Below are 21,737 nucleotides of genomic sequence, written 5' to 3' on the forward strand. Positions count from 1 at the left end.
CAGTCTGTTGTTCCATGTCCAGTTCTAACTGCTGCTTCCTGACCTGCATATAGGTTTCTCAAGAGGCAAGTCAGGTGGTCTGGTATTCCCATCTCTTTCAGAATTTTCCACAGTTTATTGTGATCCACACAGTCAAAGATGTTAGTGTAGTCAATAAAGCAGAAATAGATGTTTTTCTGGAACTCTCTTGCTTTATGATCCAGCGGATGTTGGCAATTTGATCTCTGGTTCTTCTGTCTTTTCTAAATCCAACTTGAACATCTGGAAGTTCACAGTCCATGTATTGCAAAAGTTTGGCTTGGAGAATTTTGAGCTTTACTTTACTAGCGTGTGAGATGAGTGCAATTGTGCGGTAGTTTGAGCATTCTTTGGCACTGCCTTTCTTTGGGATTGGAATGAAAACTGACCTTTTCCAGTCCTGTGGCCACTGCTGAGTTTTCCAAATTTGCTGGCATATTGAGTGCAGCACTTTCACAGCATCAAGTTTCAGGATTTGAAATAGCTCAACTGGAATTCTATCACCTCCACTAGCTTTGTTCGTAGTGATGATTCCTAAGGCCCACTTGACTTCACATTCCAGGATGTCTGGCTTTAGGTGAGTGATCACACCATCGTGATTATCTGGGTTGTGAAGATCCTTTTTGTACAGTTCTTCTGTATATTCTTGCCACCTCTTCTTAAGATCTTCTGCTTCTGTTAGGTCCATATCATTTCTGTTCTTTATCGAGCCCATTTTTGCATGAAATATTCCCTTGGTATCTCTAATTTTCTTGAAGAGATCTCTAGTCTTTCCCATTCTGTTGTTTTCCTCTATTTCTTTGCATTGATCACTGAGGAAGGTTTCTTATCTCTCCTTGCTATTCTTTGGAACTCTGCATTCAAATGGGAATATCTTTCCTTTTCTCCTTTGCTTTTCACTTCTCTTCTTTTCACAGCTATTTGTAAGTCCTCCTCAGACAGCCACTTTGCTTTTTTGCATTTCTTTTCCATGGGGATGGTCTTGATCCCTGTCTCCTGTACAATGTCATGAACCTCCGTCCATAGTTCATCAGGCACTCTGTCTATCATATCTAGTCCCTTAAATCTATTTCTCACTTCCACTGTATAATCATAAGGGATTTGATTTAGGTCATACTTGAATGGTCTAGTAGTTTTCCCTACTTTCTTCAATTTAAGTCTGAATTTGGCAATCAGGAGTTCATGATCTGAGCCACAGTCAGCTCCCGGTCTTGTTTTTGCTGACTGTATAGAGCTTCTCCATCTTTGGCTGCAAAGAATATAATCAGTCTGATTTTGGTGTTGACCATCTGGTGATGTCCATGTGTAGAGTCTTCTCTTACGTTGTTGGAAGAAAGTGTTTGTTATGACCAATGAGTTCTCTTGGGAAACTAGCCTTTGCCCTGCTTCATTCTGTACTCCAAGGCCAAACTTGCCTGTTACTCCAGATATTTCTTGACTTCTTACTTTTGCATTCGAGTCCCCTATAATGAAAAGGACATCTTTTTTCGGTGTTAGTTCTAAAACGTCTTGTAGGTCTTCATAGAACCGTTCAACTTCAGCTTCATCAGCGTTACTGGTTGGGGCATAGCTTGGATTGCCGTGATATTGAATGGTTTGCCTTGGAAATGAACAGAGATCATTCTGTCATTTCTGAGATTGCATCCAAGTACTGCATTTCGGACTCTTTTGTTGACCATGATGGCTACTCCATTTCTTCTAAGGGATTCCTGCCCACAGTAGTAGATATAATGGTCATCTGAGTTAAATTCACCCATTCCAGTCCATTTTAGTTCACTGATTCCTCGAATGTCGACGCTCACTCTTGCCATCTCCTGTTTGACCGCTTCCAATTTGCCTTGATTCATGGACCTAAAATTCCAGGTTCCTATGCAATATTGCTCTTTACAGTATCAGACCTTGCTCCTATCACCAGTCACATCCACAACTGGGTATTGTTTTTGCTTTGGCTCCATCCCTTCATTCTTGTTTTTTTTTTTTCCCTGTATTTTTATTAGTTGGAGGCTAATTACTTTACAATATTGTAGTGGTTTTTGCCATACATTCACATGAATCAGCCATGGATTTACATGTGTTCCTCATCCTGAACCCCCCTCCCCCCTCCCTCCCCATCCTATCCCTCTGTGTCATCCCAGTGCACCAGCCCTGAGCACTTGTCTCATGCATCCAACCTGGACTGGCGATCTGTTTCACACTTGATAATATGCATGGTTCATTGCTATTCTCTCAGATCATCCCACCCTCGCCTTCTCCCATAGAGTCCAAAAGTCTGTTCTATACATCTGTGTCTCTTTTTCTGTCTTACATATAGGGTTATTGTTACCATCTTTCTAAATTCCATATATATGCATCAGTATACTGTATTGGTGTTTATCTTTCTGGGTTACTTCACTCTGTATAATGGGCTCCAGTTTCATCCATCTCATTAGAACTGATTCAAATGAATTCTTTTTAAAGGCTGAGTAATATTCCATGGTGTATATGTACCACAGCTTCCTTATCCATTCGTCTGCTGATGGGCATCTAGGTTGCTTCCATGTCCTGGCTATTATAAACAGTGCTGTGATGAACATTGGGGTACACGTGTCACTTTCAGTTCTGGTTTCCTCAGTGTGTATGCCCAGGAGTGGGATTGCTGGGTCATATGACAGTTCTATTTCCAGTTTTTTAAGGAATCTCCACACTGTTCTCCATAGCGGCTGTACTAGTTTGCATTCCCACCAACAGTGTAAGAGGGTTCCCTTTTCTCCACACCCTCTCCAGCATTTATTGCTTGTAGACTTTTGGATAGCAGCCATTCTGACTGGCGTGTAATGGTACCTCACTGTGGTTTTGATTTTCATTTCTCTGATAATGAGTGATGTTGAGCATCTTCTCATGTGTTTGTTAGCCATCTGTATGTCTTCTTTGGAGAAATGTCTGTTTAGATCTTTGGCCCATTTTTTGATTGGGTCATTTATTTTTCTGGAATTGAGCTGCAGGAGTTGCTTGTATATTTTTGAGATTAATCCTTTGTCTGTTACTTCGTTTGCCATTATTCTCTCCCATTCTGAAGGCTGTCTTTTCACCTTGCTTATAGTTTCCTTTGTTGTGCAAAAGCTTTTAAGTTTCATTAGGTCCCATTTGTTTATTTTTGCTTTTATTTCCAATATTATGGGAGGTGGGTCATAGAGGATCTTGCTGTGTCCATCCCTTCATTCTTTCTGGAGTTATTTCTCCACTGATGTCCAGTAGCATACTGGGCACCTATCGACCTGGGGAGTTCCTCTTTCAGTATCCTATCATTTTGCCTTTCCATACTGTTCATGGTGTTCTCAAGGCAAGAACGCTGAAGTGGTTTGCCATTCCCTTCTCCAGTGGACCACATTCTGTCAGACCTCTCCACCATGACCCGTCCGTCTTGGGTGGCCCCCCACGGCATGGCTCAGTCTCGTTGAGTTAGACAAGGCTGTGGTCCTGTGATCAGATTGGCTGGTTTTCTGTGATTATGGTTTCAGTGTGCCTGCCCCTTGATGCCCTCTCGCAACACCTACCGTCTTACTTGGGTTTCTCTTACCTTGGACGTGGGGTATCTGTTCACGGCTGCTCCAGCAAAGCGCAGCCGCTGCTCCTTACCTTGGATGAGGGGTATCTCCTCATGGCTCCCCCTCCTGACCTCAAATGTGGAGTAGCTCCTCTCGGCCCTCCTATGCCCTCGCAGCAGCCGCTCCTTGGACGTGGGGTTGCTCCTCTCGGCCGCCACCCTTCACCTCGGGCGTGGGTATGCATGATATGCAGAGTAAATCATGCTAAATGCCGGACTGGATGAAGCACAAGCTGGAATCAAGATTGCCAGGAGAAATATCAATAACCTCAGATATGCAGATGAAACCACCCTTATGGCAGAAAGCGAAGAGGAACTAAAGAGCCCTTTGATGAAAGTGAAAGAGGAGAGTGAAAAAGTTTGCTTAAAACTCAACATTTAGAAAACTAAGATCATGGCATCCATCCCCATCACTTCATGGCAAATAGATGGGGAAACAATGGAAACAGTGAGAGACTTTCTTTCCTTGGGCTCCAAAATCACTGCAGATGGTGACTGCTGCCATGAAATTAAAAGACGCTTGCTCCTTGGAAGAAAAGTTATGACCAACCTAGGTAGCATACTAAAAAGCAGAGACATTACTCTGCCGATAAAGGTTCATCTAGTCAAAGCTATGTTTTTTCCAGTAGTCATATATGGATGTGAGAATTGAACCGTAAAGAAAGCAGAGCATGGAAGAACTGATGCTTTTGAACTGTGGGGTTGCAAAGACTCTTGAGAATCCTTTGGACAGCAAGGAGATCAAACCAGTCAATCCTAAAGGAAATCAGTCCTGAATATTCATTGGAAGGGCTGAAACTGAAGCTCCAATACTTTGACCACCTGATGCAAAGAACTGACCTATTAGAAAAGACCTTGATGCTGGAAAAGATTGAAGGCAGGAGGAGAAGGGCACAACAGATAATTAGATGGCTGGATGGCATCACTGACTCAATGGACACGAGTTTAAGCAAGCTCTGGGAGTTGGTGATGGACAGGGAAGCCTGGGGTGCTGCAGCCCATGGGGTTGCAAAGAGTTGGGCATGACTGAGCGACTGAACTGAATTGAACTGAACTGAATCGAACTGAACTGAATCTTTTGATGTTCCCACTACTTAGTCTTTGTTGCAAAAACTCCTGCATATCCTGGCTCCCTCCTTGCCTCTTCAGAACAGTCTCTCAGAGTTATCTGAGATATTGTGTCCCAGGGTGAAGTCCTCAGGTTTATCAACCAAATAAAACATTAACGTCAACTTTTATGTTGTGCATTTTTTTTTCAGTCAACACCTGTCACCCCAAAAGTTACCTCAATTCCTTTATTATCCCACACTGTTGTGCTTCCGCTTCTTTGGCCCCAGGCAACCACTTATTCTGGTTTTTTTTTCAGGATAATTCCTAGAATTTATGTAAATGTAACCAGATCAGATATACTCTTTTATGTCTGACTTCTTTCACTCAGTAATTAAGATTCATCATTAAGTCATATGTATTAGTAGCTCATTCCTTTTTATTACTGAAGAGTATTCCATTGTATAAATATTCATTTACTTTTTTATTATAAATTTATTTATATATGTTTTGGTTGGGCTGAGTCGTTGTTACTGTGCTGGCTTTTCTCTGTTTCAGAGAAGTGGGGTACTCTTCAGTTACGGTGCGAGGGCTTCGCATTACAAGGCCTTCTCTTGCTGCTGAGTGCAGGCTCTAGGCACACAGACTTCAGTAGCTGCAGGACGTAGGCTCAGTAGCTGTGGCATTCAGGTTTAGTTGCTCCGCAGCATGTGGAATCTTCCCAGACCAGGGATCGAACCCGTGTCCCGTGCATTGGCAGGGAGATTCTTATTCACTGTACCATCAGGGAAATGCCCATTTACTTTAAGATATACATATATTTACTTGGCTGTGCCTCGTCTTACTTGTGGCACTCAGGATCTTTCAGTTGCAGATGAGAACTTAGTTGTAACATGTCAGATCTAGTTCCCTGACCAGGGATTGAACCTGGACCCTCTGCATTGGGTGCATGGAGTCTTAGCCACTGGACCACCAGGGAAGTCCTTCCATTTACCTTTTGGAGCACATTTGAGTTGTTTCCAGTCTTTGGCTAGTTACAAATAAAGCTGCTGTGAACATTCACCTTCAAGTCTTTCTGCAGATGTACACTTTCATTTTCTTGCGTAAATACCTAATGTAGGTAAATGGTTGGGCCATATGGTAGATGTATATTTAATTTTTAAAGAAACTGCCAGACTGTTTCTCAGAGTGGCTGTATCATCTTACAATCCCACCAGCAATGAATGAGAATTCCCGTTGCACTACAGTCTTGCTAACACTTGATAACTGCCAGTCTTTTTAATGTTTGCCATCTCAGTGGGTGTGTAATGTTATCTTACTGTGGTTTTAATTTGCATTTCCTTAATATCTTTTATGCATTTATTTGCCATTCATTTATCATCTTTGATAAAGTGTCTCTGTTCAAATCTTTTTTTCTTTTTTAACTAGGCTGTTTGTCTTGAGTTGAAAGAGTTCTTTGTGTGTTGTAGATACTAGTCCTTTGTTGGCTATAGGTTTTGCTACCATTTCACCCAGGTCTTTGGCTTGCCTTTTCATTTTCATAACCGTGTTTTAAAGAGCAGAAATGTTAAGTCTGATGATGTGCAGTTTTATCAGTTTGTCTCCTTTATTGTGTGTTTGAAAGTCACACGAATTTTCTCCTGTATTTTACTCTAGAAGTTTTGTAGCTCAAAGTTTTACATTTAGGTCTAACTTATTTGAGACACAATGGGTTTGGCATTTAGAAAGATCCTCTGGCAGTGGGAAGGAAGGTGTTTGAAGGGTGTGGACTGCCTAGAGGCCTGAAACTAAAGAAATTTGGAAAGGTGATGGTGTGTTCCCCTAGATAGTAGTGGGAAAACTGATAAGGAACAGGGATGACTGGACTTAAGCGGCTGAAGGAGATAATAAAAAGGAATCCTGGGTTTCTTCCTTATGCACAAAAATCGAGGAGAACTTGCTTTTAAGTGTACTGCATTTCAAACTGACCCTCAATAGTCTTGTTTCACACCCCCTCACCCCACCCCCACACGCCACCACTTTGGTAAGATTATTCCTATCTGGAAAATCCCATGGAAGGAGGAACCTGGTAGGCTACAGTCCATGGGGTCGCACAGAGCCAGACACGACTGAGCGGCTTCACTTCACTTCATAATAGAAATTCAGCCGGACAGGGGTTGGACACAGATTTCTATGAGAGCACACCTGCACCCTGAGCACCCCCTGGAGCCCAGTACTGAACTCTCTCCTTCCAAGTCCAAATGCCTTTGTCCTCCCCCGGACCAGGAAAAGTGCCCCCAGCCTCTCTTACATGCAGCGGGCGGCGCATGCTGAGAGACGCCGTATGGGAACGACCAGCCCAGAGCTGAGAGACAGGTTCCCGCCATTTTGTCCGGCCCCCGCCGTAGCCGGCTCCTCTCAGAGACTACAAGTCCCATGAGCCCCCGCGGCGGCACTTCCTACCCCTCGCTGTCCCTCCCGCTGCCTTTCCCCCCTCCTGGGGGCCGAAGCCTGTGGCTAGCCTGGCGGCCGGCAGGCCAGGTAGGATTTCCGGGGGAAACTGCTGTGGAGGCTGAGGCGGCGGCGGCGGAGCCCCGGGTGAGTTTGGCGAGTAAAGGAAAGTGAGCGGGAAGTGCACAGGGTCGGCCTGCGGGTGCCGGGTAGGCTCGGGCCGCGCTCTCGGCTCCGCGAGGGGCTTGCGGTGCGGGCGAGGGTAACGGCCGGGCCGGGGTCGCTTCGAGCCAGGGCGGGGCGGGCGATGGCCGCCGCCGCCTCCTCCGCCCTCCCACAACCGTCTCCCGTGGCTTCCCCGCCTGCGGCGCGCCCCGCGCGGGCTTGCCCTCTCCGCCCACCGACTTGGCGGGGCCCTTTTGTCTCGGCAGCTTTTCGCCCCTTTGTGCCCGGGCATGGAGTCACCTCCTCGGGGGAGCTCGCCGGGTCATTCCTTGATGGGGGGCCGGTCCCTGGGAATCCGGTCACTGTAACCAGATCGGGTCGAAGTCCATTTTTCAAACCTGCCCTCCCTCATACCTCTGCATCCCAGCTGGGCAGCTCGAAGGCTTCGGAGCACAGGCGAGGCAGACGGAGTTTCTGCCGAAAACCTCGAGTTTATTGTCCAACTCTTAAATGTCAGCCCCGGGTGGCCTCACGACACTAATCTCCTCCAGGCATTTTTCTCGATAGGGGGATGGGCCTATGGGAAAGAAGCGAGTCCCGCTCCCACAGAAACCGGGAAAGAATCGGATTTGCTGCTCTGTCTGTATGGGTCACGGCTGTGATCGAGGAAATCACAGAACCTATGCGAATGGCCAGAATGGTAGTTCACATACCTTTAGAATCTCGGAGAAGAGAAAGTGATTTCTAGGGCAGCGAGCAGCCTCTTCATCACAGCACGCAGAAAAAGTCTACAGTAGTTCATCCAACCGTCCCCTATTCCCCGCAAATCCCACGTTTTACTTCTGCTTAAAACAAAAGTTGAAAGCAGACGTCCATTAATAGAAGGACCTGCTTTATAGAGAAACCAGAAACCTAGTGGCTTCTAGAAAGCTAACTCTTTTAATAGAAGTGATTTACCGCTGAGACTCCCAAATTGTGTTACTGATACTGTGTAGGGGTTTGTTGTTCTTCAGTTGCTAAATCCAGTTGGTCGGACTCTCTGCGACCCCTTGGACTGCAGCACGCCAGGCTTTCCTGTCCTTTACTATCTTCCGGAGTTTGCTCAAATTCATGTTCATTGAGTTTCTGATGTTATCCAACGATCTCGTCCTCTGTCTTCCCCTTCTCCTGCCTTCAGTCTTTCCCAGCATCAGGGTCTTTTCCAATGAGTTGGCTCTTCGCATCAGGTGGCCAGAGTATTGCATCTTCAGCTTCAGCATCAGTCCTTCCAATGAATATTCAGGGTTGATTTCCTTTAAGATTGACTGGTTTGATTTCCTTGCTGTCCAAGGGACTGTCAATAGTCTCTTCCAGCACCCCAGTTTGAAAGCATCAGTTGTTCCGAGCTCAACCTTCTTTATGGCCCAACTCTCACATCCATATCTGACTACTGGAAATAGGAAATGTTCGATTCGTAATCTGTTAATGAGTGGGGATTGTGTTTTTCTGACTCTGCTTTGAAGAAGCAACCACAGAATTACTCTAGAACTTGACTGTTAATTATTTGTTCAAACATGACAGTGCTATCAGTGCCTTTTTGGGGGGCCTCGCCACCTGGCTTGCAAGATTTAGTTCCTCTGCTGCTGCTGCTAAGTCGCTTCAGTCGTGTCCGACTCTGTGCGACCCCATAGACGGCAGCCCACCAGGCTCCCCCATCACTGGGATTCTCCAGGCAAGAACATCGGAGTGGGTTGCCATTTCCTTCTCCAATGCATGAAAGGAAAAGTGAAAGTGAAGTCGCTCAGTCCTGTCTGAAACTCTTAGCAACCCCATGGACTGTAGCCTACCAGGCTCCTCCGTCCATGGGATTTTCCAGGCGAGAGTACTGGAGTAGGTTGCCATTGCCTTCTCCTTAGCTCCCCTACCAGGGCTCAAACCCATGCCCCCCTGCAGTGGAAGTGCAGAGTCCTAACTACTGGATTGCCAGGGAATTCATACAGTGCTGTTTTTTAGAAGTAGTTCATATACATTATATAATTTTTTTTTTTTTTGGCTGTGCTGCATGCAGGCTTTCTCTAGTTGCAGTGAGTGGGGGCTATTCTTCGTTACAGTGTGAGGGTTTCTCATTGCAGTGGCTTTTTTGTTGCAGAGCATGGGCTGTAGGCTTTGTTGCTCCGAGTTACATAGAATCTTCCCGGACCAGGGATTGAACCCGTGTCCCTTGCATTGGCAGGCAGATTCTTACCAACTGTACCACCAGGAAAATCCTACATTATATGATTGAATTCTCACTTCGAGATGGTGGTTCTCTCATTTTACAGCTATAAAGTGTTATGTTTACAGCCTCTGAAATGTTAAGTGACTTGCTGGAGGTCACAAAGCTAACCTGGGTAGGATACAGTCAAGTGAACCTTACTCCAGATCCAGTACTCTATCATACATTACCTCACACCTATTGCAGTTATTTATCATAACACCGGCAACAGCTTGTGATTTGCTGAAATTTAAATATCGGAGAAAAATAATGGAAATATTTTCAATTGCAGCACCTGATTTTTAAGAGTTTCTAGAACCACAAACAATGTCATTTCGAAAAGACATGCTGAACATTGCTTCCATCGCCTTGTCTTATGGTCTGCCGGGATCCTTGTGCCTAGGCAGAATGGCAGTTTTATGGGGCCCCGGAGGTGGGGAAGGATGATGAGTTATTGAGCTGTGGTTTTGACTAATGGTTATTCAAAGTTTTATTTACTAAACGGTTTTGACTAATATTTGCTTAAAGACATTAAGAAGTATGTTGGAGACCATATTTACAGCAGCTTTGGCTATTGAAGAAAGACTGACATTCATATATTTTTCTAGTCAAAGAGTCAAGACACAAGAAAGTACTTTCTTAGTTGTTGCTCTTAAGAAAACCTTTGATCAGTCTCAGACTTGCAGTGTAAGCCTTGGGTTTATGTCAGTACATGCCATGAATGTGACATCAGAAATAGAAACCTACTTCACCTCCTTAAATTCTTCTTAGATAAAATGCATTACATGCCAGTGGAATTGAGTCAATACAATTAGTCTAGCCTTTCTAACTAGTAGAAGCCTGTTTTAAATCTTTTATTAAACCATCATAATGGAAAGGAGTTTTTTTAACTTGTGTTTTTGCTGTTGGTCTACTCTGTTTCAGATCAATTCAGTCAATGAATATTTATTGAGAGCCTGTTGTGTTTTAAGCTTTTTTGCAGTGCCTGAGAAGAAAGCAATGAGAACAAAAATCTTTTTTCTTTGGGGCTTACAAAGTGATTAGGGGTGGATTGGGCGGGGGTGTGGTGGTGGTGGTGGTGAGAATGTAGTAGTAAGACTGTAAATAAATATTAAATAAATCCTCTCTTATGTAGTGTGCAGTTTTCAGCAGTAAGCTCTTTGATCTTTAGTTTTCTCATCTTTACCATAGGTGTAATGATTCCTATTCTACCTAGTTTGAATTGTTTCCAGAATCAAGTAGGATAAAAATTTGGTTGCATTGTACCTTTCCACATTCCTGTGGTAAGTTACTGTTACTACTATTAGAAAAGGAAAAGGAACATTGGGGGAAAGTTGTTTGTAAAGAAAAGACAGAATGGCTGGATTCTCTGTTCTGAGAGAACCTGATGTCCCATTGGTAAACCTTCTGTGACTATTAGACACATCTTTACAGGGCTACCATAACCCTTCATGTAGGCCTTTTTAAACCTATCAAACCTATCAAATAAGACCATTCTTATTCTATATTGTCACAGGTTATTAATAACTGTCTTAATGTCAGGTGCCATGCCCTAATCTACATCCTTACTGCTTAGCACACAGCTTCAGGTATTGCATTGGAACTTCAAAAATGTTTGGTGATTGAGTGAATGAGTAACAAAAATAGACAACAGTTGAGTGCTAAAATGGATCTTTTACTCAGCAGATATTTTTGTTTTGCCCATCATGTGCTTGGTACCTGGGCTATGTTCCAGCGGTACAAAGGTATGAAGGTATATAGCTTCTGCCTTAAAGCTTATAACATTACAACACCTAATAGGCTAGTGAGTGTTAAATAGGGGTGTGCTATATTGATACGATAAGGGACTGAATGATTCTGTTCTGGTAGACAGTGAAAGAAGGCATTAGAGAGGAAGTTAATTTTTTTTTTTTTTTTTTTTTTGAGCTTGTTCTGGAGGGATTAATAAGAACAGTTAAAGTTATTCCAGCCAGAGGGGGCAGTTTGAGTATAGGAATGGAGATGCTAAAGTATAAGGTATGTGTCTGATACGGCTAAAGGTAATTACAGTTGGTTTTTACATTTTTTTTTTTTTTTTGGTTCAGGTACCCCTCCTCCTCTAGAAAATTTGAGAATAGCAATAGATTTTTCTTCCCAGAAAAGTGCATATGAGCAAGCATATGCACATCATTCTAGAAAGTTGTGCAGTTCTTAGGGGTCTCTGGACCAGTGGGACTGAGAAGTTGAAAAGTGCAGTGTCTGGTGAAAGGAGCAATTGATGGCTACATGCTGAGAAAGATTCTGGGTGCTTGTTGAAGACTTCAGGCTGCGGGAGCTCCCTGCTGGCTCTGTGGTTAGGGTTTAGCACTTTTACTGCTGTGACCTGAATTCATCCTCTGGTTGGGGAACTAAGATCCTGCAAACTGTGCAAAGGTCTGCCCGCCCCACCCCCCCGCCCCGCAAAAAAAGAAAAGAATGACGTTAGCTTTTATGATTAAGGAATTGCTAAACCATCAAAAGTTTTTTAGTAGGAAATTGATATAATCTGATCTGTTTTGACAGCTAATTGTTTGCTATTTTCAGGATAGATTAGAGGGTTTAGGAGCATATTTAGCATAAGTGCTAAATAGGAGGTAGGATTGAGAGCCTTTTTTTTTTGGTTTTGTTTTGATTTTAAAAGATGAGAGAGACTTGACATGTTTAAAGAAAAGAAAAGGAGCCAGTGGAGAAGCAGGTACTGAAGATCTACACAAAAGAAAAGGAAGATAATAGAGAAACCTTGGGAGGAGATAAAATCAAAGCTCATAGAGAGGTGATCCTTGAAAAGGAAACATGAAGAAGGGATAGAAGAAGATATATTTGGAAATGATCAAAGTGAAAGTTGAATTTGGAGTAAGTTACCAACAGCTGATTTTTAGTTTGTTACAATATTGTTTCTGTTTTTGGTTCTTTTTTTTTTTTTGGCTGAGAGACACCTAGGATTTCATCTTCCCAACCAGGGATTGACCCTGGAGTCCCTACACTGGAAGAAAAAGTCAACCACTGGACTGCCAGAGAAGTCTTCCCATCAGCCTATTTTGTACCCACTGATCTAGGCACTTTTCTGTGTGCTGTTTCATTTAATTTTACAAAAATTCTATAACTTGGGTGCGTGCGTGCTTGCTAAGTCACGTCTGACTCTTTGTGACCCTGTGGACTGTAGCCCTCCAGGCTCCTCTATCCATGGGATTCTCCAGGCAAGAATACTACAGTAGGTTGTTATGCTCTCCTGCAGGGATCTTCCTGACTCAGAGATCAAGCCCATGTCTCTTGTGTCTCCTGCATTGGCAGGCGGTTTCTTTCCTACTAGCGCCACCTGGGAAGCCCATAGCTTGGTTAGATATTCCCATTTGACAGCTGAAGGGAGGTATGGCTCAGAGAGATTAAATTTCCAAAAGACACCTTTATGGAACTGAAGAAATCTGGAACCCAGATATATATTGACTTCAAAGTTTAATAATTTCTACCTATAGGGTCTGTTAATGCTTTATGATTTCTTCTTTTTTAATATTTTCCTTTCTAAAAAAAAGAATATTTTCCTTTCTGAATGAATGAGTTATCTGCAGAATGATCAAAGGATAGAGTGGGCTAGAGGACTCCAGTTCAGTTCAGTCACTCAGTTGTGTCTGACTCTTTGTGACCCCATGGACTACAGCACGCCAGGCTTCCCTGTCAGTCACCAACTCCTGGAGCCTACTCAAACTCATGTCCATCGAGTTGGTGATGCCATCCAACTATCTCATCCTCTGTCGTCCCCTTCTCCCACCTTCAATCTTCCCAGCATCAGAGTCTTTTCTTTGCATCAGGTGGCCAAAGTATTGGAGTTTCAGCTTCAGCATCAGCCCTTCCAATGAATATTCAGGATTGATTTCCTTTAGGATTGACTGGTTGGTCTCCTTGCAGTCCAAGGGACTCTCAAGAGTCTTCTCCAACACCACAGTTCAAAAGCATCAATTCTTCAGCACTCAGCTTTCTTTATAGTCCAACTCTCATATCCATACATGACTACTGGAAAAATTATAGCTTTGACTAGATGGACCTTTGTTGGCAAGCTAATGTCTCTTATTTTTAATATGTTGTCTAGGTTGGTCATAGCTTTTCTTCCAAGGAGCAAGCGTCTTTTAATTTCATGGCTGCATTCACCATCTGCAGTGATTTTGGAGCCCAAAAAATAAAGTCTGTCACTGTTTCCATTGTTTCCCCATCTGTTTGCCATGAAGTGATGGGAATGGATGTCATGATGTTAGTTTTCTGAATGTTGAGTTTTAAGCCAGCTGTTTCACAGCACTTTCATCAAGAAGCTCTTTAGTTCTTTGCTTTCTGCCGTAAGGGTAGTGTCATCTACATATCTGAGGTTATTGATAATTCTTCTGGCAATCTTGATTCCAGCTTGTGCTTCATCCAGCCTGGCATTTCACATGATATACTCTGCATATAAGTTAAATAAGCAGGGTGACAATAAACAGCTTTGACGTACTCCTTTCCTGATTTGGAACCAGTCTGTTGTTCCATGTCCAGTTCTAACTGTTGGGTCTTGACCTGCATACAGATTTCTCAGGAGGCAGGTCAGGTGGTCTGGTATTCCCTTCTCTTTAAGAATTTTCCAGTTTGTTGTGATCCACACAGTCTAAGGCTTTGGTATAGTCAATAAAGCAAAAGTAGATGTTTTTCTGGAACTCTCTTGCTGTTTCTATGATCCAGCGGATGTTAGAAGTTTGATCTCTGGTTCATCTGCCTTTTCTAAATCCAGCTTGAAAATCTGGAAGTTCATAGTTCACGTACTGCTGGAAGTTCACGGTTCACACTTGAAGCCTGACTTGGAGAATTATGAGCATTGCTAGCATGTGAGATGAGTGCAATTGTGTGGTAGCTTGAGCATTCTTTGGCATTGTCTTTCTTTGGGATTGGAATGAAAACTGACCTTTTCCAGTTCTGTGGCCACTGCTGAGTTTTCCAGATTTGCTGGCATATTGAGTGCAGCACTTTTAATAGCATCATCTTTTAGGATTTGAAATAGCTCAACTGGGATTCCATCACATCCACTAGCTTTGTTTGTAGTGATGCTTCCTAAGGCCCACTTGACTTCACATTCCAGGATGTCTGGCTCTAGGTGAGTGATCACACCATCGTGGTTATCTGGGTCGTGAAGTTGTTTTTGGATAGTTCTTCTATGTATACTTGCCACATCTTCTTAATATCTTCTGCTTCTGTTAGGTCCACACCATTTCTGTCCTTTATTGTGCTCATCTTTGCGTGAACTGTTCCCTTGGTGTCTCTGATTTTCTTGAAGAGATCTCTAGTCTTTCCCATTCTGTTGTTTTCCTCTATTTCTTTGCATTGATCACTGAGAAGGGCTTTCTTATCTCTCCTTGATATTCTTTTGAACTCTGCATTCAAATAGGTATATCTTTCCTTTTCTCCTTTGCCTTTAGCTTCTCTTCTTTTCTCAGCTATTTGTAAGGTCTTGTCAGACAACCCTTTTGCCGTTTTGCATTTCTTTTTCTTGGGAATGGTCTTGATCACTGCCTCCTGTACGGTGTAACGAACCTCCATCCATAGTTCTTCGGGCACTCTGTCTATCAGATCTAATCCCTTGAATCTATTTGTCACTTCCACTGTATAATTGTAAGGGATTTGATTTAGGTCATACCTGAATGGTCTAGTGATTTTCCCTACTTTCTTCAATTTAAGTCTGAATTTGGCAATAAGGAGTGCATGATCTGAGCCACAATCAGTTCCTGGTCTTTTTTTTCCTAACTGTATAGAGCTTCTCCATCTTTGGCTGCAAACAGTATAAGCAATCTGATTTGGTATTGACCATCTGGTGATGTCCATGTGTAGAGTCTTCTCTTATGTTGTTGGAAGAAAGTGTTTGCTATGACCAGTGTGTTCTCTTGGCAAAACTCTGTTAGCCTTTGACCTGCTTCATCTTGTACTCCAGGGCCAAATTTACCTGTTACTCCAGGTAGCTCTTGACTTCCTACTTTTGCATTCCAGTCCCCTATAATGAAGAGGACATCTTTTTTGGATGTTAGTTCTGGAAGGTCTTGTGGGTCTTCATAGAACCATTTAGCTTCAGCTTCTTCAGCATTACTGGTCGGGGCATAGACTTGGATCACTGTGATATTGAATGGTTTGCCTTGGAAATGAACAGAGATCATTCTGTTGTTTTTGAGACTGCATCCAAGTACTGCATTTTGGACTCTTCGTTGACTATGATGGCTACTCCATTTCTTCTAAGGGATTGCTACCCACAGTAGTAGATATAATGGTATCTGAGTTAAATTCACCCACTCCAGTCCATTTTAGTTCACTGATTCCTGGAATGTCGATGTTCACTCTTGCCATCTACTGTTTGACCATTTCCAATTTGCCTTGATTCATGGACCTAAAATTCCAGGTACCTATGCAATATTGCTTTTTACAACATCAGGCTTAACTTCCATCACCCATCACATCCACAACTGGGTGTTGTTTTTGCTTTGGCTCTGTCTCTTCATTCTTTCTGGAGTTATTTCTCCACTCTTCTCCAGGATCATACTGGGCACCTACCAACCTGGGGAGTTCATCTTTCAGTGTCATACCTTTTTGCCTTTTCATACTGTTCATGGGGTTCTCAAGGCAAGAATACTGAAGTGATTTGCCATTCCCTTCTCCAGTGGACCACGTTTTGTCAGAACTCTCTGCTATGACCTGTCCGTCTTGGGTGGCCCTACACAGCATGGCTCATAGTTTCATTGAGCTAGACAAGGCTGTGGTCCATGTGATCAGTTTGGTTAGTTTTCTGTGATTGTGGTTTTCATTCTGTCTTCCCTCTGATGGATAAGGATAAGAGGCTTATGGAACCTTCCTGATGGGAAAGACTGACTGAGAGGGAAACTGGGTCTTGTTCTGATGGGCTTGGCCATGCTTCAGTAAATCTTTAATCCAATTTTCTGTTGATGGGCGGAGCTGTGTTGTTTCTCTGTTGCTTGACCTGAGGCCAAACAATGGTGGAGGGAATGAAGAGAATGGCGACCTCCTTCAAGAGGTCCCATGCATGCATTGCTGTCCTCAGTGCCTCCGGCCCTGAAGCAAGCCACTCCAAAGAGTGTTAAAAGTTTGGAGTAGCAGTCATGGAAAAAGTAAGAGGGCCACCAGAGATGAGCAGATGAGCAAAAAGGGCTGTCGAACCTCAGGACTCTACTGAGGTTGGACAGATTACCCAGTCAGCTATCCATTCTGTCTCCACCAGTTCTCAGACGTTTTTGAATTCTGTTGATGTGGGCCTGAGAAGACACACTATGTTGTAATGGGAGACTCAGAGCAAGTCACGTATCTTGTGCTTCAATTTTCTCATCTCTTTAAGGGTCTGGATTAGTTGCTTTCTCAAATTCTAGGACTTCTGTGGTATTCCGAGGAGTTTTAAGAGAGGAAGTGTGTCTAGTGATTGATTTTTTTTTTTTTCTTATTGAAAAGAAACTTTTTATTTGGATAAAAACCTGGTAAAATTACATTTTTCCTTCTTGTTTATCATTTCCTAATGAAATTCCATTTGGATGAACTATGGAAATTAATAAGTATTTTGGTATTTTTTTTTTAAATTTGTACGAAGTTTCCCAATTACTTTCTTTTTTTTTTTTTTTTCAGTTATTTTTATTAGTGGGAGAAGGCGAGGGTGGGATGTTTAGAGAGAACAGCATCGAAACATGTATACTATCTAGGGTGAAACAGATCACCAGCCCAGGCTGGATGAATGAGACAAGTGCTCGGGCCTGGTGCACTGGGAAGACCCAGAGGAATCAGGTGGAGAGGGAGGTGGGAGGGGGGATCGGGATGGGGAATACATGTAAATCCATGGCTGATTCATGTCACTGTATGACAAAAACCACTGCAATATTGTAAAGTAATTAGCCTCCAACTAATAAAAATAAGTGATTGATTTTTTAAGGGAAGAGGTGGTTGAAACCACACAGCTTTCAGATTCAAGCTTAGTTTTCAGTTTAACTTCTCTATTATATTTAAAGTACCAGATGTTTGTTTTTACAGTCTGAAAGTTCTGACATTTATTCAAAGTAGTGTATTTACTACCTTTGGAATCTGAAAACCTGGATCCTAATTTCAGCTCCATCACTTCCTAGAGGTGAATATCCAAGTCAGCTGACCTTTAGTTTCCTCACTTATAAAATGGAGCTAGTAACCATTTCTTCAAAAGTATCAGGATAATGTATGTGAGAGGTCTTTGTAAAACTGTAGAGTGTTTAGTAAATATGAGAAAAGATATGATTATACCTGGCAAGGAAATGGATTAATACTGTGATCAGTACAAGGGAGTGAACTCTGGTTTAAAGTGCATCCTTCAGTTCCAGGGTACTGAGTGGTAAGACAAACCTCTCAGGGTACATATTGTCAGTGCATTGAATTTAGAAATTTATTTGTAGTATGTGATGCTAATGGATTTTTTTCAAGTGTACATTTAAAATCAGATTTTATCTTGAGTCAAATCTGTGACTTAATAAAACAGCCTCCATTGTTAAATATTCTCTGTATTTATTCTCTCAAATGTGAACTTGTTAGCCACATTTCCAGGAGTATTTTTAAAATAGCTCTTGACTGTTTTAAGGGTAAATAGCAATTTTATGATTATCTGACAGAACTTAATTACATTGCTTAGTTTGTTTGTTTCCTTTGTGGATGGCTGATTCTGATGGAACTCAACATCATCTCTTATAAAGAACTGTCTTAGCCCACCATGACCCTGCAAGTCTCATCTAGCAGATAACCAAAATACTTGATTCTGTCTACCCAGCTGCTTACGCTCTTCTTTGTATTTAGGTTGGAAATACAGAAATTGGCAGAAAGGTCAGAAATTGGCAGAAAAGGTCAGAAATTGGCAGAAAAGGTTAATGATTCATCCTTACCTTGAGTGATCCCAAAGCACTTTGTCCATGTCTCTTCAGGGCACTTTTCCCCTCTGTAGCTTATTTACCTCTTTATTCTCCCCACTAAACAGTGCCTGTTTATGAAAATAAACTGAACTAAGGGGGATTCCCTGGTGGTCTTGTGGTTAGGACTTGGCACTTTCACTGCCATCAGCCCAGGTTCTATCCCTGGTGGGGAAGGTCCTGCAAGCCACGTGTCATGGCCCACCCAGAAAAGTTAACAACTGAGCTAAGGATTCCTTTGTTGTTGGTTTCAAATTATTTAACCATTAGGCTTAATGCTGCCACACAGGTTTTGCATGTGTTACTTTCTTCTTTTAAAATGAAATGACTGCTACTTTCAATATCCTATGATAAACCATAGTGGAAGAGAATATGAAAAATAATGTGTGTGTGTGTGTGTGTATGTGTATATAGCTGAGTCACTTTGCCGTATAGCAGTAATACAGCATTGTAATTCAGCTATACCGCAATGAAAAGAAATGTAGAGAAAGAATGAAATCACTGGATCAGCAGATATGAACATTTATATAGAGCTTCGTTGTTTAAATTATTTTTTCATTTCTTTTTTTTTTGGCCGTGCTGCACAGTTTGCGGTGGTTTTCCCACCAGGGATTGAAACCAGGCCACAGCAGTGAAAGCCTGGAATTCTAACCACTGGGCCAGCAGGGAACTCCTTAATTTTCTTTCTTTCTTTCTTTTAATTGGAGGATAATTACAATATTGTGATGGTTTTTGCCATATAGCAACGTGAATCGGCCATAGGCATACATGTGTCCCCTCCCTCCTGAAACCTCCTCTCACCTCCCTCCCTGCCACATCCCCGCAGGTTGTCACGGAGCACCGACTCTGGGTTCCCTGCATCATATGTAAAACTCTCACTGGCTGTCTGTTTTATGTATGGTAGTGTATATGTTTCAGTGCTGTTCTCTTAAATCATTCTGCCTTCTTCTCCCACTGAGTCCAAAAGTCTGTTCTTTATGTCTCTGTCTCCTCTGCTGCCCTGCACATAGTATCATCGGTACCATTTTTCTGAATTCTCTATATATCCATTAATATATGATATTTAAAAATATGGAGTGCTTCACACTCTGAGCAAATTTCAGGTATGCAATACTTTATTATTAACTATAGTCATCATGCTGTACTTTAGGTCTCCAGAACTTACTCATCTTAGACCCTTTTATCAGTGCCTTTCCTCTTCTCCTTTCTCTTCCCCCCAAACTAAATATTTTATTCTGTTTTTTATTCATTTATTTATTTTTGGCTGCGCTGGGTCTTCGTTGCTCCGTGCGGGCTTTCTCTGGTTGCGGTACACAGGCTCTAGGCACTTGGGCTTCGGTAGTTGCAGCACAGGGGCTCATTGATTGTGGCCCTCGGGCCGTGGAGTGTGCAGGCTTCAGTAATTGTGGCATGTGGGCTTAGTCGCTCCTCGGTGCATAGAATCTTCCTGACTAGGGGTTGAACCCATGTCCCCTGCATTGGTAGGTGGATTCTTACCCACTGTACCAGCAGGGAAGTCTCAAATTTTTAGCCATTCTGATAGGCAAGAAAAATCAAAATAAAACTTACTTTACATTGGCATTTTCATTATTAGCAATCAGGTTGAACATATTTTCATTTGTATTAACTGTTCGTAGTTCTTCAGTAAATTCCTTCTCATCATTCCCATTTATCTGTTCATGTGTGTCAATTACATACCTATTTTAAAAGGTTAACTTGACAACAGATATGAAATTTAATTTTCTTACATGTTTAGTTTTGGGTTAAATTATTTTTGGAGATTGTATAAATAGTATTTTCATCAGAGTTAATGTTTACTGCCAAAATTGTTTTTTGGAAAGATTTGACATGTCACTGAAGACTGTAGTTTTATTTATTTATTTGAATACTGTAGTTTTAAAGAAAATGTTTTGTTCTGGGGGATTTTCTTATAATGTGATATATATATATATAATGCCAGGAAGAAACCATGCTACGTTTTTCTAGGTGTACATTTTGTCATGGTCAATGATGTTGAATTGCCTTTGCTGAGGCCTGCCCTTTATAACTCACTGATACATTTCCTGAGAGTACTATTGCTTATCAGTAGGCCGCACCTCTATTTCAAAGCTGATTCATGCTGCTTAGTGTGACAGAGGACTGTTTAACCAGGAGAAGAAGGTCACAGTTTTTCTTTTTTTTTTTTTAACAACTGATTATCGATTTATTAAAAAGATTGATTTAGGCATCAGCAATGGTGACTTCTACCTCGACTCCTGGCTCAATACTGATGGAGGTGATCTGCTTGACAATTTCAGAAGGGCTGTGCAGGTCAATGAGTCGCTTATGGATCCTCATTTGGAATCGATCCCAAGTCTTAGAACCTTCACCACAAGGAGTTTTCCTTGTAGTTATTCTCAGAGTCTTGGTAGGCATCCGAACTGGTCCTTTCACTTTGAGATTCCTTTCCTTCGCGCCTCTGATCAAGTCAGCACACACCTTCTCCAGAGACTTCAAGTTGCGGCTGGTGAGGGTGATCCTAATCCGGTGAATGGCCACCTCTGGCTCCACGGGAGTCTTGCCGGTGTCTTTAAAGGCCATGACTGCGGCGCGGCTTCCTGACCGACTTGTTCCTTGGCGAGAGCGAACAGCGGTGAGTCAGGAGCAAGAGCGGGCGGCACTGAGCTCCGCTGCAGTGGCGACAGCGTCTTCCTCAAAGAGCACAGTTTTTCTTGAAATGGAAAATTAGTTTCATTTTTGTCTTTACCCTTAACTGATGTTAGATGTACAAAAAAGATCTTCATGGCCCAGATAATCACAATGGTGTGATCACTGACCTAGAACCAGACATCCTGGAAAGTGAAGTCAAGTGGGCGTTAGAAAGCATTACTACGAACAAAGCAAGTGGATGTGATTCTGGAATTCCAGTTGAGCTATTTCAAATCCTGAAAGATGATGCTGTGAAAGTGCCAGCAAATTTGGAAAACTCAGCAGTGGCCACAGGACTGGAAAAGGTCAATTTTCATTCCAATCTCTAAGAAAGGCAATCCCAAAGAAGGCTCAAACTACCACACAATTGCACTCATCTCACACGCTAGTAAAGTAATGCTCAAAATTCTCCAAGCTAGGCTTTAGCAATATGTGAACCGTGAACTTCCAGATGTTCAAGCTGGTTTTACAAAAGGCAGAGGAACCAGAGATCAAATTGTCAATATCCACTGGATCATCGAAAAAGAAAGAGAGTTCCAGAAAAACATATATTTCTGCTTTATTGACTACACCAAAGCCTTCGACTGTGTGGATCACAATAAACTGTGGAAAATTCTGAAAGAGATGGGAA

General features: G+C 42.4%; 2 protein-coding genes across 4 annotated transcripts in view; one reads left to right on the forward strand and one right to left on the reverse strand.

The window, feature by feature from the left end:
• The first annotated feature begins 7,097 nt into the window (after positions 1-7,097).
• PHACTR4 (phosphatase and actin regulator 4) overlaps positions 7,098-21,737 on the forward strand; it is a 99,729-nt gene continuing 85,089 nt past the window's right edge. For 2 of the 3 annotated variants that reach the window (XM_043445216.1, XM_043445217.1), the window contains exon 1: positions 7,098-7,225. The gene's annotated coding sequence lies outside the window, so the exon portion shown is untranslated. The remainder of the gene's footprint in view (positions 7,226-21,737) is intronic. The other variant, XM_043445219.1, reaches the window with a different exon arrangement.
• On the reverse strand, positions 20,639-21,113 carry LOC122426369 (40S ribosomal protein S20-like). Its single transcript, XM_043445230.1, has one exon. The coding sequence runs from the start codon at positions 20,996-20,998 to the stop codon at positions 20,639-20,641; it is 360 nt and encodes a 119-aa protein (XP_043301165.1). The 5' UTR covers positions 20,999-21,113.

This window comes from Cervus canadensis, chromosome 24, assembly GCF_019320065.1.
Source record: "Cervus canadensis isolate Bull #8, Minnesota chromosome 24, ASM1932006v1, whole genome shotgun sequence".
NCBI classification, from domain to species: Eukaryota; Metazoa; Chordata; class Mammalia; order Artiodactyla; family Cervidae; genus Cervus; species Cervus canadensis.

Coding starts and splice junctions, on each gene's coding strand:
- LOC122426369 (XM_043445230.1), bottom strand. CDS start 20,998: ATGGCCTTTAAAGACACCGGCAAGACTCCCGTGGAGCCAGAGGTGGCC.